This window comes from Physella acuta, unplaced genomic scaffold (genome assembly GCF_028476545.2).
Source record: "Physella acuta isolate Inbredline_101_S28 unplaced genomic scaffold, ASM2847654v3 ptg000280l, whole genome shotgun sequence".
Taxonomy (NCBI): domain Eukaryota; kingdom Metazoa; phylum Mollusca; class Gastropoda; family Physidae; genus Physella; species Physella acuta.
The window spans coordinates 278,168-296,849 of NW_026731799.1; the positions used below are offsets into that span (position 1 = coordinate 278,168).

Here is an 18,682-nt window from a genome sequence, read left to right on the forward strand (position 1 = left end):
CTCTCTCTCTCTCTCTCTCTCTCTCTCTCTCTCTCTCTCTCTCCATGAAGTCCCTTACTACACGTCCTTTCTTGTAACTGACAAAAACATCTCACTCACGTGTCCAGACAACAACAAAATAAAACCGACAAACTAAAGGCCGATAGATTATAAAGCCGACAACCAATAATGCCGACAAAGAAAAGTAACTTTTGGTTACTGTGGCAATACGTTTAGATAATACGCAGACACGACGAATGCGCTAGAAATTATTTAGTTATTAAGCATATGTAACGAAAGAAAATAAAAATGTTACTGTAGAATTGTGTTTAGTTATCACAAGGTCACATAGAGGGAAACAAAAGTTACTGTGTAGACTGTGATCAACCACACATATAGAGGGAAACAAAAGTTACTGTGTAGAATGTGATCAACCACACATATAGAGGGAAACAAAAGTTACTGTGTAGAATGTTACCAACCACACATATAGAGGGAAACAAAAGTTGCTGTGTAGAATGTGATCAACCACACATATAGAGGAAAACAAAAGTTACTGTGTAGAATGTGATCAACCACACATGTAGAGGGAAACAAAAGTTACTGTGTAGAATGTTACCAACCACACATATAGAGGGAAACAAAAGTTACTGTGTAGAATGTGATCAACTACACATATAGAGGAAAACAAAAGTTACTGTGTAGAATGTGATCAACCACACATATAGAGGGAAACAAAAGTTACTGTGTAGAATGTGATCAACCACACATATAGAGGAAAACAAAAGTTACTGTGTAGAATGTGATCAACCACACATATAGAGGAAAACAAAAGTTACTGTGTAGAATGTGATCAACCACACATGTAGAGGGAAACAAAAGTTACTGTGTAGAATGTTACCAACCACACATATAGAGGAAAACAAAAGTTACTGTGTAGAATGTGATCAACCACACATATAGAGGGAAACAAAAGTTACTGTGTAAAATGTTACCAACCACACATGTAGAAGGAAAACAAAAGTTACTGTGTAGAATGTTAACACACACGTTTGGTGCCAGAGTTTAAGCCTCCACGAGTCCCGCCTTAAATCTCCATCTCGTCTGCAACTAAATTACACGCCCGTTGAGAGTCATAGATCTCGGATAATGACGTCATCGTTACATCAGCCTTATAATTTCCCAGCACACTCCCCCACATTAAAACAAGTTTGCTTTTTTTTTTTTAAATTATCGTATTACGCGCTTCGATATTTTTTATTCAAATTAAGTTTTAATTTTCTCACAGCGCAAGATCTATAAAAAAATTCTCTTTTCAGCGATTTTTTGTGTTGCAAATTTACAAGTAATTTTCGCGTCATTTTTTTTCTTGGTATTTAAGTGACGTCACGGAGCATGATCAGCGGACCAGCGAAGCGTGAACGATCCGGTCGAATCTCCTCTTGCGGCGGTGGGCCGTGAAATTACAATACTATCGAACTGTTGAGCGATCGTTTGTCGACCGCCGTCCGGCACACATCTAAGGTGTGAGGTCGACACGTCTGAGTGCTCAGCCAAATATTGTACCTGGCATTAGCTAACAAACTCATCCGCTTTTTGCGTCGGAAAATTGAAATGTTTACTGTATTTTAGATATGTAGGAATTTCCCCGTCATCTAAGACCTATAAAACTCAGTTACAATTTATCTCATGGTAGAAGTGTCATCACAGAAAGCTCCCTCCAATTTTTTTGGTATCCGGCAATTTTCTTGGCAGTCCCCCATGACAGTCCTGCCTCTGCCAGCTGCTTCCTTGCAGTCCTCCATGACAGTCCTGCCTCTGCCAGCTGCTTCCTGGCAGTCCCCCATGACAGTCCTGCCTCTGCTTCCTGGCAGTCCCCCATGACAGTCCTGCCTCTGCCAGCTGCTTCCTGGCAGTCCCCCATGACAGTCCTGCCTCTGCTTCCAGGCAGTCCCCCATGACAGTCCTGCCTCTGCTTCCAGGCAGTCCCCCATGACAGTCCTACCTCTGCTTCCTGGCAGTCCCCCATGACAGTCCTACCTCTGCCAGCTGCTTCCTGGCAGTCCCCCATGACAGTCCTGCCTCTGCTTCCTGGCAGTCCCCCATGACAGTCCTGCCTCTGCTTCCTGGCAGTCCCCCATGACAGTCCTGCCTCTGCTTCCTGGCAGTCCCCCATGACAGTCCTGCCTCTGCTTCCTGGCAGTCCCCCATGACAGTCCTGCCTCTGCTTCCTGGCAGTCCCCCATGACAGTCCTGCCTCTGCCAGCTGCTTCCTGGCAGTCCCCCATGACAGTTGTGCCTCTGCTTCCTGGCAGTCCCCCATGACAGTTGTGCCTCTGCTTCCTGGCAGTCCCCCATGACAGTCCTGCCTCTGCTTCCAGGCAGTCCCCCATGACAGTCCTACCTCTGCCAGCTGCTTCCTGGCAGTCCCCCATGACAGTCCTGCCTCTGCTTCCTGGCAGTCCCCCATGACAGTCCTGCCTCTGCTTCCTGGCAGTCCCCCATGACAGTCCTGCCTCTGCTTCCTGGCAGTCCCCCATGACAGTCCTGCCTCTGCTTCCTGGCAGTCCCCCATGACAGTCCTGCCTCTGCTTCCTGGCAGTCCCCCATGACAGTCCTGCCTCTGCCAGCTGCTTACTGGCAGTCCCCCATGACAGTCCTGCCTCTGCCTCTGCTTCCCTCTTGTGCGCCTCCACGTCTCCCTTGGCCTTACTGCTTTCTTTTTCCTTGAGGCGTCCAGTTTAGCGCCATCCTGCGATATCATCTGCATTCATTCTTAAGACGTGCCGCATCTTCTATTTCCGATTATTCTGAAAACTGCTTACATCCCACCTCGTAGTCTATCACTTGAGTGAGTGCTGGGCCAGTGGATGCCTTTTATCCTCCACATACACTTAGTTTGGACAGTCCAGTAATCTGCTGGTGGCGGTCCTTACTTTCTAGCATTCACTGCCATACAGTGGGGCGCTTGGAGAATTCTTTTGAAAAATCTCTATTTAGTCTTGGAGATCTCAATATGCGCGCATGAATAATAGCTCCATATTGGTAAAACGATGATTTCGTTAAGCTGTACCTGCAAGCAATCGTTTTCCTGCAGTCAAAACATTTTGTGTCGGAGATTATCAAAGACCTAACCCTACAACCGCAGTGCAGTCAAAACATTTTGTGTCGGAGATTATCAAAGACCTAATCCTACAACCGCAGTCAACTAAAATGTCAAACTGGAAGAAATCGAGAAACAATACATGCAGCGCGCGCCAGACGATCGTGCGCCAATTAGTCTCCCACTGCCTGATGCGCTAATTACAGTACCATGTAGGCATCCAGCAATAATTACCAGCCACATCAATCTATACCGTCATCCGCCGCGTAACCCGTGACTCGATCACGTGATAGTCCCTACAGAGAGACCACCTATCATTAAACTGGTTACATTCTGTGGATTTTAAACCCCCATCAACGGTTAAACTGGAACTTATTGACGAAAGAGAAAAATGTCAGTACCTGATCTATTCAATGAAAACAAATCGACGTGGATATAATTATGCTTTCAGTTTTGTACAGACAATGTATTACTAACGTGTAAGAATTTTTTTTTACACAGTTTAGTGTGATTTTGTGGAATCTTTTCTTTATTTTTACTTTTTCGTATATACGAAGTATAGAGAAAGTCTTGTAATCGTGCAAAAAAAAAACCAGATTTTTGGAAATCTCGACGTTTTACACCTCACTGATACGGAAAAACATAATTTTGCAATCTTGTCCGTATGTCTGTGTGTCTGTGTGTCTGTAAACACGAAAACTTGAGTACCGTTACAGCTAGGTTGATGAAATTTCATATATAAGTATTTTATCAAAATCGTAGATCCGTATCAACTTTTGAGCGATTTACAATAACCGGAAGTGGTACGTTTTTTACTTTGAATTTTTCAAAAGCCTATAACTTGAGTACTATTTAAGATAGATAAATAAAACTTCATATGTAAGTAAAAGATCTAATTCTCTACCTTCTATCAAATTTTGAGTAATTTCCGTTGACCGGAAGTAGTAATTTACGCTATTTCCAATTTCTCAAAAAACGCATGTAAATTAATAAAGTACTAGTAATATTCCGCACTATTATGCTCTTTTCATTTGGCGTTCCCTGGTGTGCAATTCTTTTAGTCTATTTTAAAAGTTTAAGTATTTAAAATGGATTAAAATTCATGTCTATATCCCGAGTTCCCATCCCCAGTTTTTTTATATAAGAATATTCGAGAAAGTTTAGGGGAGATTACTCCCGGTTTATTTTTTTCATATAAAATCTTTAGGAAATATTGAAGATATGGTTAGTTACTGGCGTCTCTTCTAATGGTAGGGTGAATCTTTAAAAGCTGCATGATTCGGCCTATCTAAATGTGGCTGTGGTTTATACCACGTGAATGTGGCAGTGTGGTCTACCACATACGTCTAGAAGTTTCTTTTAAAGGCAGACACGTCACGCGCAGGTTTACGGCACGACTGGTTTCATTTCCGGTGCATTATCACTTCCGCTGACTGCAGAAACTGTAAAGACGTTTTGATTGGCTGATTTTTGTTGCTAGCCGGCCCCCAGGGTCAGGCTGATAGCTCAAGTAAAGATAATGGTCATTTAGTGGGATAGGGATATTGGTCATTTAGTGGGATAAGGATGTTGGTCATTTAGTGGGATAAGGATGTTGGTCATTTAGTGGGATAAGGATAATGGTCATTTAGTGGGATAGGGATATTGGTCATTTAGTGGGATAAAGATGTTGGTCATTTAGTGGGATAAAGATGTTGGTCATTTAGTGGGATAAGGATAATGGTCATTTAGTGGGATAAAGATGTTGGTCATTTAGTGGGATAAAGATGTTGGTCATTTAGTGGGATAAAGGTGTTGGTCATTTAGTGGGATAAGGATGTTGGTCATTTAGTGGGATAAAGGTGTTGGTCATTTAGTGGGATAAAGATGTTGGTCATTTAGTGGGATAAAGGTGTTGGTCATTTAGTGGGATAAGGATGTTGGTCATTTAGTGGGATAAAGGTGTTGGTCATTTAGTGGGATAAGGATGTTGGTCATTTAGTGGGATAAGGATGTTGGTCATTTAGTGGGATAAAGGTGTTGGTCATTTAGTGGGATAAAGATGTTGGTCATTTAGTGGGATAAAGGTGTTGGTCATTTAGTGGGATAAGGATGTTGGTCATTTAGTGGGATAAAGGTGTTGGTCATTTAGTGGGATAAGGATGTTGGTCATTTAGTGGGATAAAGGTGTTGGTCATTTAGTGGGATAAGGATGTTGGTCATTTAGTGGGATAAAGGTGGTAGTCATTTAGTGGGATAAAGGTGTTGGTCATTTAGTGGGATAAGGATGTTGGTCATTTAGTGGGATAAAGGTGTTGGTCATTTAGTGGGATAAGGATGTTGGTCATTTAGTGGGATAAAGGTGTTGGTCATTTAGTGGGATAAAGATGTTGGTCATTTAGTGGGATAAAGGTGTTGGTCATTTAGTGGGATAAAGGTGTTGGTCATTTAGTGGGATAAAGGTGTTAGTCATTTAGTGGGATAAGGATGTTGGTCATTTAGTGGGATAAGGATGTTGGTCATTTAGTGGAATAAGGATGTTGGTCATTTAGTGGAATAAGGATGTTGGTCATTTAGTGGGATAAGGATATTGGTCATCTAGCGGGATAATGAAAATGGTCAGTTATTGGGATAATGTTGGTCATTTAGTGGGATAATGATGATGGTCAGTATTTAGGATAAGGATGTTAATCAGTGATTGGGCTGTTGTGGCTTGCATGAGCCCAACCACTTGGCGTGCTTTACTTTTTGGACAGGGTGGGAAAATTCGAATAGAGTTTTGTAATGTATGAAAACATGGTAACCATAGTAACAGACGTTGATTTTTTTTACCCCTCGTATTATATTTTACTAGTATAATAACACGATCGGTGTAGTATATGTTGGTTCAGTATCGTGAGATATAGTATCGTTAGATGTAGTATAACAACAGTTTTAAGCCGTATCGATCCTTAATCAGAGAAACCCATCCGGACTCGGAGCGATACTCGAAATTTCGACCGTGCCCTGCGGGCAGTATCGAAGTCAAGAGACCCAAGTATAGCTCTTGTGCACCGAGTACTCACTCCGAACCCAACCCCCCCCCCCTCCTATCTAGTCTATCTCTGGACGACCGCCACCCCCCCCCCCCCCCACCACCCTTGCCCTCCCCTCCATTCAGTTGCAGGGAGAGCCTAAATTCATATTGACATCCCGCCATACCACTCATAACCACCTCAGACGCATCTCTCGCTATTCAGGGACGACAAGTCTTGCGCAGCTCCACCTCGGGGAGATAACCCACTTGTACAATGAAAAGAGAATCGTCCACGACTAAAGGCTGTTTTATTTCGTCTTCGCTATGACACAAATCTAGCAGACGATCAGCGAAAAGTCGCAGCCAATCAAATCGCGGGACGCTCGTGTAGACTGTGTCAACACCGGCCGACGTGGCCAGGTGGAGATAGAGTGGCAGGGGAGACAATCGACTTGATTCAACCCTCGTTTTGGTGCGTGAGTAGCGCCCCTTGATTGTGCTGTTATCCAATTTATCTTGCCCGGCGTATGCCCTGAAAAGTTTGGAGTAATCTGGTCAGTAAATATGACAGCATTAACAGGCTGACGTCAGCATTTATCCGACGCAATAGCAGCCGGCAGTAATAACCTTGTGACGTAATCACTGTGCTATATTATGACGTAAACACGCCTTTATCTGCGGACACCCAGGGCATAGTCCGGGCTCATGTCGCAGGAAACTTTTCTATTTGGTCTCATGTCGAGGGTACTCGGGTAAATCTAGCGATAATGGTCAACGATATACATTCAAATAGTTTTCTATCATGTTGAGGGGAACTCGGGTAAAACTTAGAATGGTCAACGATATACATTCAAATAGTTTTGTCTCATGTCGAGGTGAACTTGGGTAAATCTCTAGCGATAATGGTCAACGATATACATTCAAATAGTTTTGTGTCATGTCGAGGGAACTCGGGTAAAACTTAGAGAGAATGGTCAACGATATACATTCAAATAGTTTTGTCTCATGTCGAAGAGAATTAAAATCAGCGAGAATAGTCACCGATATACATTCAAATGGTTTTGTTTAATATCGAGTGGAACTAAAACTAACAAGAATTGTCACCGATAAGTTAAACAAAAACTAAACTTAATTGAAAACTACAGCCCTAAAGAAAATGGCGTGTTCCCAAATCTGAATCACATTTTTTAAATTCCCATCTTTTGACTAATTAAGCTGATTGGTGAGGGAAGTGGGGGTTGTGAGGGTGTAAGAAGAGAATGTGTGTGTGTGTGTGAATGTGAAGAGGTGTATTTATAGTGATGTAGGCGTGTTAGTGTGTGGGCTAGCGCGCTCTCTACCCTCCCACCCCACCTCCCCCCCCCCACCCACCTCCCACACAAATCAACAACTAAAATATCTAAAATACTTCTCAGTACTTCACATTTTTTGTTTCAAAGTTTTTTTTAGTCCCAGAAAAAAAATGTCAGCAAAATGGTAAATCCCCATAAAGCACGTGATTCCGTTTTGCCCAATGGGCAAACGCCGGGTATTAAGTTAATTTCTCAGGGGCCGGATGGAATTTACTAGAACGTTCTTTACTTCCGGTTTCAGTCTACTTTCAGTCTTTGGTGTTTCAAGAGCTTTTCTTAGATTATGTTAGTTACACACAACCACACTACCCACACACTCACACATACTTACACACTAGTACTTGCACACACATACATACACACACTGCCATCTGACACTCTGAGAGAGTCCGACAACATATCTACACAATAACATTCACATATTCATATCCACACACTAACATTTCCTTTCACTTATCCAAAATATTCTACGTTTGCCCATATGTTCAACGATCGCCCAAAATATTTCATAACTAGCCGTCCCGGCCAGGCCCTGCTCTGGCTTCTGTGAAAAACCTTTCTGTTAAAGACCATTACCTATGTGTTTAGTAATCATCATAAACCCGGGATTGCCCACCCAAACCACAACCAACCAAAACAACAAAACGCAAACATAACGCTAACACAATTACAAATACAAACGAAAACAAAAACCTAACAACAAACCCAACCACAACCACAAACACCAATACGAACACAAAGAAAAAAAAACGAAAAAGCAAACGAAAACAAACCAAATCCAAACGCAAAACCAACCACAAACACAAACCCAAAGAAAAAAACACAAACGAAAACGAAAAAAGAAAGAACAAAAACGAACCAAATCAAAACGCAAACACTAACGCAAACCCAACCTAAACACAAAGAAAACACTAACGCGAACATAAACGCCAAGTGCTCACAGTCTAGCCCGGGGCAGAATCGCCTGTTTCAGCTTAATAATCGACTACTGTACCCCAACTTATGCATAGTCTTTTGCACTCACTTAAACGAACGTAGGTGCCAAACCAAACCAAATGAACAATTATAATACTCCAAGCTTATTCGTAAAATACCTACAACATTTGCACTTGATCAATCCCCGCTAATTATGTAATTATTTTTTTCCCAACACCAAAGCAAAGTAATAAAAAGTAAATTCTTTTCCACTAATGCAATGTTTTATAAAGGGAAGTAATTGTGTTTTCCTAATTTATCAAAGGGAAGTAAGTGCTAAAGGACTAAATATAAATAATTTTCAGACATAATTAGAATTTTTGTTATTTTTTTTAAATTGAGTTTAATGAACATGCCGACAATTATTACTATCAGTTTGAAAAATGAAATTTATTTCCCAACACTTTCAATAGTAATTTTTTAACTCATAAATTTAGACTATGAGCACGGTAATAGTCTAACACTTAAATCCATAGAAGTATGTCAACGACAAACAAACTTATTACATACAGAATTGAGCTTTATATATTAGATTGTAAAAAATAAACCCTAAAATTTACCAAATGTTTCTATAAGCCTAATTGTCTAAAATATCCTAAAATTTCCCAAAATAACCTTACAATTACCCAAAAAAGTCCTTTAATTTCCAATATATTATTCTTACGCTTTGCTAAAAATAACCTTACGCTTTGTCTACTATGTCGTTACACTTGTAGAATTCTTGTAAGTTAAAAAGCTGTTGTCTTGCCTTATGAGATAAAACCTAACAATTTAAAAAAAAAAAAATATTTTTAAAAAGTCTAACAACTGATAATTTTTTTTTATTGCAGAAGTGAAGTGCCAGACGGGGAGATCAAAAAGAAATCCGCAAGTCACATGACCAATGACATTGACCTTGAAAGAAGGCAAATCGATTCCATAGGAAGTGGTTTCATTAAAAGGCCTATCGATTCCATAGGAAGCAGTTTCATCAAGAAAAATATCGATTCCATTGGAAGTGGATTCATTAAGCGACCAATTGATTCTATTGGTAGTGGGTTTATTAAAAGGCAAATCGATTCCATAGGAAGTGGTTTCATCAAAAGGCCTATCGATTCCATTGGAAGCAGTTTCATCAAGAAAAATATCGATTCCATAGGAAGTGGTTTTATCAAAAGGCCTATTGATTCCATTGGAAGCAGTTTCATCAAGAAAAATATCGATTCCATTGGAAGTGGATTCATCAAAAGGCCTATCGATTCTATTGGAAGTGGATTTATTAAAAGGCAAATCGATTCCATAGGAAGTGGTTTTATCAAAAGGCCTATTGATTCCATTGGGAGTGGATTTATTAAAAAGAATATCGATTCCATTGGAAGTGGGTTCATTAAAAGGCCTATCGATTCCATAGGTAGTAGTTTCATCAAGAAAAATATCGATTCCATTGGAAGTGGATTCATCAAAAGGCCTATCGATTCCATTGGAAGCAGTTTTATCAAGAAAAATATCGATTCCATTGGAAGTGGATTCATTAAAAGACCTATCGATTCTATTGGTAGTGGGTTTATTAAAAGGCAAATTGATTCCATAGGAAGTGGTTTTATCAAAAGGCCTATTGATTCCATAGGAAGCAGTTTCATCAAGAAAAATATCGATTCCATTGGAAGTGGATTCATTAAAAGACCAATCGATTCTATTGGTAGTGGTTTTATTAAAAGGCAAATCGATTCCATAGGAAGTGGTTTCATTAAAAGGCCTATTGATTCCATTGGAAGCAGTTTCATCAAGAAAAATATCGATTCCATAGGAAGTGGTTTTATCAAAAGGCCTATCGATTCCATAGGAAGTAGTTTCATCAAGAAAAATATCGATTCCATAGGAAGTGGCTTCATCAAAAGGCCTATCGATTCCATAGGTAGTAGTTTCATCAAGAAAAATATCGATTCCATAGGAAGTGGTTTCATCAAAAGGCCTATCGATTCGATAGGAAGCGGATTTATTAAAAAGAGTATCGATTCTATTGGAAGTGGTTTCATTAAAAGACCAATCGACTCGATCGGCAGCAGTTTTATCAAACGACACGGAAACTACTACGATTACGATTCTGAGAACGAAACCAGTCGGCCATTTCAAGCCGTGAATTTCGACGATACCGAGCATGAGCTGAGGAAGAAAAGAAGCGCGCAGTTTCGATTACTGGATCGAATCCCACTCAATCAGATCATCAACAGCCTGTACCAGCACCAGACGACGGCCGGTGACGTCACATACGATGACGTCGTCCGGCTGATGGATCTGCTGGACGCCAGAGAAGAGGAAGAGAACATGCTGGAGAGCGGTCAAGGTCAGGATGACGTCATGCCGGGCTACCCAATGGAAAGCTACCCAGGCGAACCGTACGAGCCAGTGAGGAGTTAGGGAAACGTGTCAAGCTTACAGCGTTAGATGGAGTTTAAGCCTTAAACGTCATGCGTGTTAGTTACACGATTTTTAAACTTTGAAAACACAAGAACTTACTAAACCACGGGGAACAGTTTTATTCCAGCAGTCAGCAGTAAAAAATGTCAGTGACCCACTTTGGAGTCGCCTCTCACGAAGAGAGACCGACGACACCAAAACTTTTTTTTAAATTTTGTTTTGTTTCTGTACAGGCACCCCCACCCCCCTTCTGATTCCACGTCTGTCACATTCCTGACTAAAAAATTTACCCGGCACCCAGTTCTAATTTATTGTTTCGTTACGAAATAAAGTCACAAAGATTGTAATAACACAAGTCTTTCACGTTTTTTTTTTTGTTTTTTTTTTATGTTGTAAGTTTTAGTTAATAATCTGTTTCAATTTAATATTTGTAAATATTTTCATCTCACAAAGACAAAAATATACAGTACAGGCAGGGGCGGAACTACAGTGCCGCCAGACCCCGCAATGCGGGGGGGCCCACGCCATTTAGGGGCCCACAGCCGACCATAATAATTATTTTTAATAGTTAAAATTTTAAAAATGTTCTTGCATTTTTGACTTGATGGTTGTTTTGTAAAAAGATTACCGTAGCTGCGGTTGGATTATCTTTATTCTATAGACACCACCCCATTCTTAAATATTCTTTTTCCCTTTGTTTTTAAACCACCGTGAAAGCCGACTCCTCTTTCTCCTACAATTAAACTTAGCAAAGATGAACCAACGTTCAAACCACCTCCACGACTTATTTCCCCTTTTAAATAGTCAAATAGGGGTGCTCATAAGCTCCTTTTAAAAGATTTGTACTACACAAATTAACAAAACAATTACTTCTCTTAATTTTTTTTAAAAAGTACTTACTAAAGAATGACATTGTATAAAAAGGAAATGTATTTAAAACTAATAATATAAATACAAAAAAACATAAAAATAAACATAACACGAAACACCATTATTTATACAAAGCTTTCATGGTTTATATTCTTTTGACCGTCTCGAAGTTAAGAGGTCTTATACAGAGATAAAGTAAGACTGATTTTCACAAAGCACACTAATGCACTTACACACGACAAGATGTTGTAATTTGTTTTAATTGAACAAAAACCATTTTTCTTTCAAAACCCGAACAGGCCAGCAATAAGTATCCTTTGTTCGTATTTTGTGTTTGTATATATATATATATATATATATATATATATATATATATATATATATATATATATATATATATATATATATATATATATATATATATATATATATATATATATATATATATGAGGGGGGCCTAAACAATTTTTTGCGGGGTGGCCCTTTTTTTCTAGTTCCGCCACTGAGTACAGGTAAAAGAGAGTTCTTCTAAAACATAAGTTACGTTAAATTTCATTACAAGATATAAATCGGTTTAATATTATAATGTAGTCATTTTCAATCAAGAACAGTTATTTTCGAGTGCCCCGATCACCGCCAAAATGTTCACACCATCAACAGAACAACCACAGCTCGTGAGATATTCACAAAACTAGTGCTATTCCACAACATAGTGGTAGATTTTTAATAACGAAAACACACAAAGACGTTTGATTGGAGATGGTGGTATAGCTGTGTCAACGATCCCACACAAAAATTGACATTTGATCAGAAGAGATTTTAAAATATACAGCGGAAAACGAACAAAAAATACCATGTTAATCAAAACTATAGACTTAATAGAGACCTTACTACAAACACACCGGATGTTGACCACATCACCACAAGTGTTGACCACATCACCACAAACACACCGGATGTTGACCACATCACCACAAACAAACCGGATGTTGACCACATCACCACAAACACACCGGATATTGACCACATCACCACAAACACACCGGATGTTGACCACAACACCCAAAAAACGTTAGATAGTGAAATCCAAGAAATTCAAAAGAGATAAAGATGGAAAAAACATATCCCACCCATAATATACATCTTTAGAGTGGTAATATGGGAATTTGGAGGAGGGGGGTGGGGAGTGGGGGGGGGGGTTAAGGGGGGGGGGGGGGGGGCTATGGTTAACTCTATATAGCTATTACATAACATTCATTCAGGAGTGTGTACGTATGTGTGTTCTCGAGAGAAGGCAAGAATTTAGGTCACGTCAACTGTCAACAATGCCGGTCCACAGTGCCGGTCCACAGTGCCGGTCTCAAGAGCCGGTCCACAGTGCCGGTCTCAAGAGCCGGTCCACAGTGCCGGTCTCTAGAGCCGGTCCACAGTGCCGGTCTCAAGAGCCGGTCCACTCTGCCGGTCTCTAGAGCCGGTCCACAGTGCCGGTCTCAAGAGCCGGTCCACAGTGCCGGTCTCAAGAGCCGGTCCACAGTGCCGGTCTCAAGAGCCGGTCCACAGTGCCGGTCTCTAGAGCCGGTCCACAGTGCCGGTCTCAAGAGCCGGTCCACAGTGCCGGTCTCTAGAGCCGGTCCACAGTGCCGGTCTCTAGAGCCGGTCCACAGTGCCGGTCTCAAGAGCCGGTCCACAGTGCCGGTCTCAAGAGGCGGTCCACTCTGCCGGTCTCAAGAGCCGGTCCACAGTGCCGGTCTCACGAGCCGGTCCACAGTGCCGATCTCACGAGCCGGTCCACAGTGCCGGTCTCTAGAGCCGGTCCACAGTGCCGGTCTCTAGAGCCGGTCCACAGTGCCGGTCTCAAGAGCCGGTCCACAGTGCCGGTCTCAAGAGCCGGTCCACAGTGCCGGTCTCAAGAGGCGGTCCACTCTGCCGGTCTCAAGAGCCGGTCCACAGTGCCGGTCTCAAGAGGCGGTCCACTCTGCCGGTCTCAAGAGCCGGTCCACAGTGCCGGTCTCACGAGCCGGTCCACAGTGCCGATCTCACGAGCCGGTCCACAGTGCCGGTCTCTAGAGCCGGTCCACAGTGCCGGTCTCTAGAGCCGGTCCACAGTGCCGGTCTCAAGAGCCGGTCCACAGTGCCGGTCTCAAGAGCCGGTCCACAGTGCCGGTCTCTAGAGCCGGTCCACAGTGCCGGTCTCAAGAACCGGTCCACTCTGCCGGTCTCAAGAGCCGGTCCACAGTGCCGGTCTCAAGAGCCGGTCCACAGTGCCGGTCTCAAGAGCCGGTCCACAGTGCCGGTCTCTAGAGCCGGTCCACAGTGCCGGTCTCAAGAGCCGGTCCACAGTGCCGGTCTCTAGAGCCGGTCCACAGTGCCGGTCTCAAGAACCGGTCCACTCTGCCGGTCTCAAGAGCCGGTCCACAGTGCCGGTCTCAAGAGCCGGTCCACTCTGCCGGTCTCAAGAGCCGGTCCACAGTGCCGGTCTCAAGAGCCGGTCCACAATGCCGGTCTCAAGAACCGGTCCACTCTGCCGGTCTCAAGAGCCGGTCCACAGTGCCGGTCTCAAGAGCCGGTCCACAGTGCCGGTCTCAAGAGCCGGTCCACAGTGCCGCTCTCTAGAGGCGGTCCACAGTGCCGGTCTCAAGAGCCGGTCCACAGTGCCGGTCTCAAGAGCCGGTCCACAGTGCCGGTCTCAAGAGCCGGTCCACAGTGCCGGTCTCAAGAGCCGGTCCACAGTGCCGGTCTCAAGAGCCGGTCCACAGTGCCGGTCTCAAGAGCCGGTCCAAAGTGCCGGTCTCAAGAGCCGGTCCACAGTCACCAACAAGCCTGTCGTGAAACAAAAATTTTTACCGGCGGGCGCGGTCTGGGGGTGATGACGGCCATAAATCTGCACGGGTCCCCGACACTGCAGCTCAATTGGAGCCGCTCCCTGGGGTCTGACCCCCAGATTAAATTACCCCGGTCACTCCCCGGGCCCGCGGGACGTCGTTAGGGTACCGCTGGCGGTAAATTGCGGCCGCTGACGGACGATGTTGGTGATTATCCGCGGGGAGCTAATTCTGTCTTCACCGGTCAAATCGTCACTTCCGGTCTAGGTGACTTAAAAGCAGACGGCATTAAGAAGGTCGTCAGTTCCAGAGGACGGTCAGGCGACAGACCTGTTTTCGATGACTTCATCAGCGACATTAAATTAGGCACGCTTCAATGGTGCCAGTGTTTGTCGTCCTGAGTCGAATAAAATGTGCGGTTGTTCTGTTTGATGAAGACCGGTGGTCGAAACCTTCGTTTTGTTTTCCTTTTGTGGAATTAATTCTTTTTTTCTTTGTAAGGCTCGTCTGGGAACATCGAGACACAGATAGAGTTAGTGGGTACCTCCAATACAGATAAATGGGTACCTCCAACACAGATAAATGGGTACCTCCAATACAGATAAATGGGTACCTCCAACACAGATAAATGGGTACCTCCAATACAGATAAATGGGTACCTCCAACACAGATAAATGGGTACCTCCAACACAGATAGAGTTAGTGGGTACCTCCAATACAGATAAATGGGTACCTCCAATACAGATAAATGGGTACCTCCAACACAGATAAATGGGTACCTCCAATACAGATAAATGGGTACCTCCAACACAGATAAATGGGTACCTCCAATACAGATAAATGGGTACCTCCAACACAGATAAATGGGTACCTCCAACACAGATAGAGTTAGTGGGTACCTCCAAGACAGATAAATGGGTACCTCCAATACAGATAAATGGGTACCTCCAATACAGATAAATGGGTACCTCCAACACAGATAAATGGGTACCTACAACACAGATAAATGGGTACCTACAACACAGATAAATGGGTACCTCCAGCACAGATAAATGGGTACCTCCAACACAGATAAATGGGTACCTCCAATACAGATAAATGGGTACCTCCAAGACAGATAAATGGGTACCTCCAAGACAGATAAATGGGTACCTTCAACACAGATAAATGGGTACCTCCAATACAGATAAATGGGTACCTCCAGCACAGATAAATGGGTACCTCCAACACAGATAAATGGGTACCTCCAACACAGATAGAGTTAGTGGGTACCTCGACAACAGATAGACGAGAGTTAGTGGGTACCTGCAACAGATAGAGTTAAACGGTACATCCAGCACAGATAGAATTAATGGGTACCTCCGGCATATATAGCCGAGAGTTAGTGGGTACCTGCAACACCGATAGAGTTAATGGGTACCCCTAGCACAGATAGGCGAGAGTTTGTGAGTACCTGTAATATACGATAGCGTAGCCAGATGATTTTGTCCAATAGAACCAAGTAGTGGTCACTACAGGGGCACATAATCCTGAGTTTTTAATACGATGTCAAGATTTTGTAATCTTTTTCCTGGAAGTCATGTCAAACTAGGCCTGCGTTTGGGACCGATTAAGTAGTTTAAGTTAATGAACAAAGATTCTATTAATAAACACATATGGGTCGACTTTCAATCGGATTTCTAAAACAAGAAATATCATTTAGCGATGAAACAAAGGTATCGAGAACAATCACTAATCGATACCACATTTATGGAACAAAAGTTTCTCAACGAATACCCGAATCCTGAGCGGAAGTTCATGCAGATATCTCAAGATGGAATACTCGATAGTGTAAGAAAGACATGCTGGAAGTAGTGACATTAAGATGTCAATTTGACAAGTGACATCAAGATGACAAATGTGACATCAAGATGTGATTGACAGAAGTAAGATCAGAGTGGCTCTCAAGATGGTAAGTTCTGTGGGTGGGGCAGACAGGTTGTGGGTGGTGTAGACAGGTTGTGGGTGGTGTAGACAGGTTGTGGGTGGTGTAGACAGGTTGTGGGTGGTGTAGACAGGTTGTGGGTGGGGCAGACAGGTTGTGGGTGGGGCAGACAGGTTGTGGGTGGGGCAGACAGGTTGTGGGTGGGGCAGACAGGTTGTGGGTGGGGCAGGCAGGTTGTGGGTGGGGCAGGCAGGTTGTGGGTGGGGCAGACAGGTTGTGTGGGTGGGGCAGGCAGGTTTTGGGTGGGGCAGGCAGGTTGTGTGGGTGGGGCAGACAGGTTGTGAGTGGGGCAGATACCTAGATGACACGCCCACCCACCTGGATAACACACCCCACCCACCCTTTCACCTCTACTCTCACCACTCCCTACCACCATTTCTCTATTCCAGCTTGTTGTGGAGTCATTAAAGCGAAATGTGTCGTCAGTCCGCTGGGAGTCAATACGATGGGTGTCACTAATCTTGCTCAATCCAAATGCCGGTCTATCTACAATAATTATGAAAGCTTATTAACGAGTTTTCTAGCTGCTTGCAAATATGTGCTTGTCAGCATGCCCTAGGGCGGGATCGTTTAAATATACTCTGTAAGTCGTCTGCTTGACAATTAGCCGTCTGCACTAATCACCAGCCTGATTAGTTCTCACCGCCCACACCACACACGAACCCAGTTCCCTTATCAGGGACAGTAACCGTGTCAATATTCGTGCTAGGAATAAATGTTCGGTTGTCTCTCTTACTTCATCCCATTGGGTAGCGGTGATGAAAAGCTGTCATTTGTAAATGCTATAGGAAGGCGTTTTTTTTTTTTATATAACAAGGTTATTTGTAAAAAGTCAGTATTGTCAAGGATTATTTTGGCAAAATGTCTGCATCATCATCGGTTTAAAATATTTAGAGTAAACGTTATACACAATACATTAACATACGTTTAAAAATCTTGTATATTTATTCTCCACCATTATAACAAACGGACTGCAAAGCTAACATTTAGCAAGGAGGAGCCTGTTAACGGAATTGCTAATCCCCACCTGATCTAGAGAGAGTTGGGACTGTTGATCCACAGTGGTTGTGGGGGTTGTTGATCCCCTTTTGTTGTGGGGCCGCTATAAATCCATAACCTAGGCCTTATATAATCTCATGCACTTAGCAGACGGCCCAAGATAATCTCATGCACTTAGCAGACGGCCCAAGATAATCTCATACACTGAACACACGGCCCAAGATAATCTCATGCACTGAACACACGGCCTAAGATAATCTCATACACTGAATACACGGCCCAAGATAATCTCATACACTGAATACACGGCCCAAGATAATCTCATGCACTGAACACACGGCCCAAGATAATCTCATGCACTGAACACACGGCCCAAGATAATCCCAAGATAATCTCATGCACTGAACACACGGCCCAAGATAATCTCATGCACTGAACACACGGCCCAAGATAATCTCATGCACTGAACACACGGCCCAAGATAATCCCAAGATAATCTCATGCACTGAACACACGGCCCAAGATAATCCCAAGATAATCTCATGCACTGAACACACGGCCCAAGATAATCTCATGCACTGAACACACGGCCCAAGATAATCTCATGCACTGAACACACGGCCCAAGATAATCCCAAGATAATCTCATGCACTGAACACACGGCCCAAGATAATCCCAAGATAATCTCATGCACTGAACACACGGCCCAAGATAATCTCATGCACTGAACACACGGCCCAAGATAATCTCATTCACTGAACACACGGCCCAAGATAATCTCATGCACTGAACACACGGCCCAAGATAATCCCAAGATAATCTCATGCACTGAACACACGGCCCAAGATAATCTCATGCACTGAACACACGGCCCAAGATAATCTCATTCACTGAACACACGGCCCAAGATAATCTCATGCACTGAGCACACGGCCTAAGGCTGACAGGTGTTGAGGATATTTGACACAGGAGCTAAACCATGTGATGACACGTGATGCAGGGAGAGAGGGGGGGGGGGGGCTGGTATTTCAAGACTAGCATCACTGGCGCTATGGCGTAACTGCCCCCAGACACCCGCACACACTTCCGCCCATACATCCCCCCCCCCACACACACTCCCCCCCCCCCCCCCCCCATCTATCATTCCACAAACGTAGGAACGTCCTTGAAACCAGGTTCTAAAAATAGCCTGACAAGGACATCAAC

General features: G+C 43.4%; 1 protein-coding gene across 1 annotated transcript in view; it reads left to right on the forward strand.

Moving 5' to 3' along the window:
• Nucleotides 1-11,158, forward strand: part of LOC131939448 (uncharacterized) — a 65,213-nt gene extending 54,055 nt beyond the window's left edge. The window contains exon 3 of the mRNA XM_059297740.1: nucleotides 9,235-11,158. Within this exon, the coding sequence (XP_059153723.1) occupies nucleotides 9,235-10,801 (1,567 nt within the window). The 3' untranslated portion in view covers nucleotides 10,802-11,158. The remainder of the gene's footprint in view (nucleotides 1-9,234) is intronic.
• The last annotated feature ends 7,524 nt before the right edge of the window (nucleotides 11,159-18,682 follow it).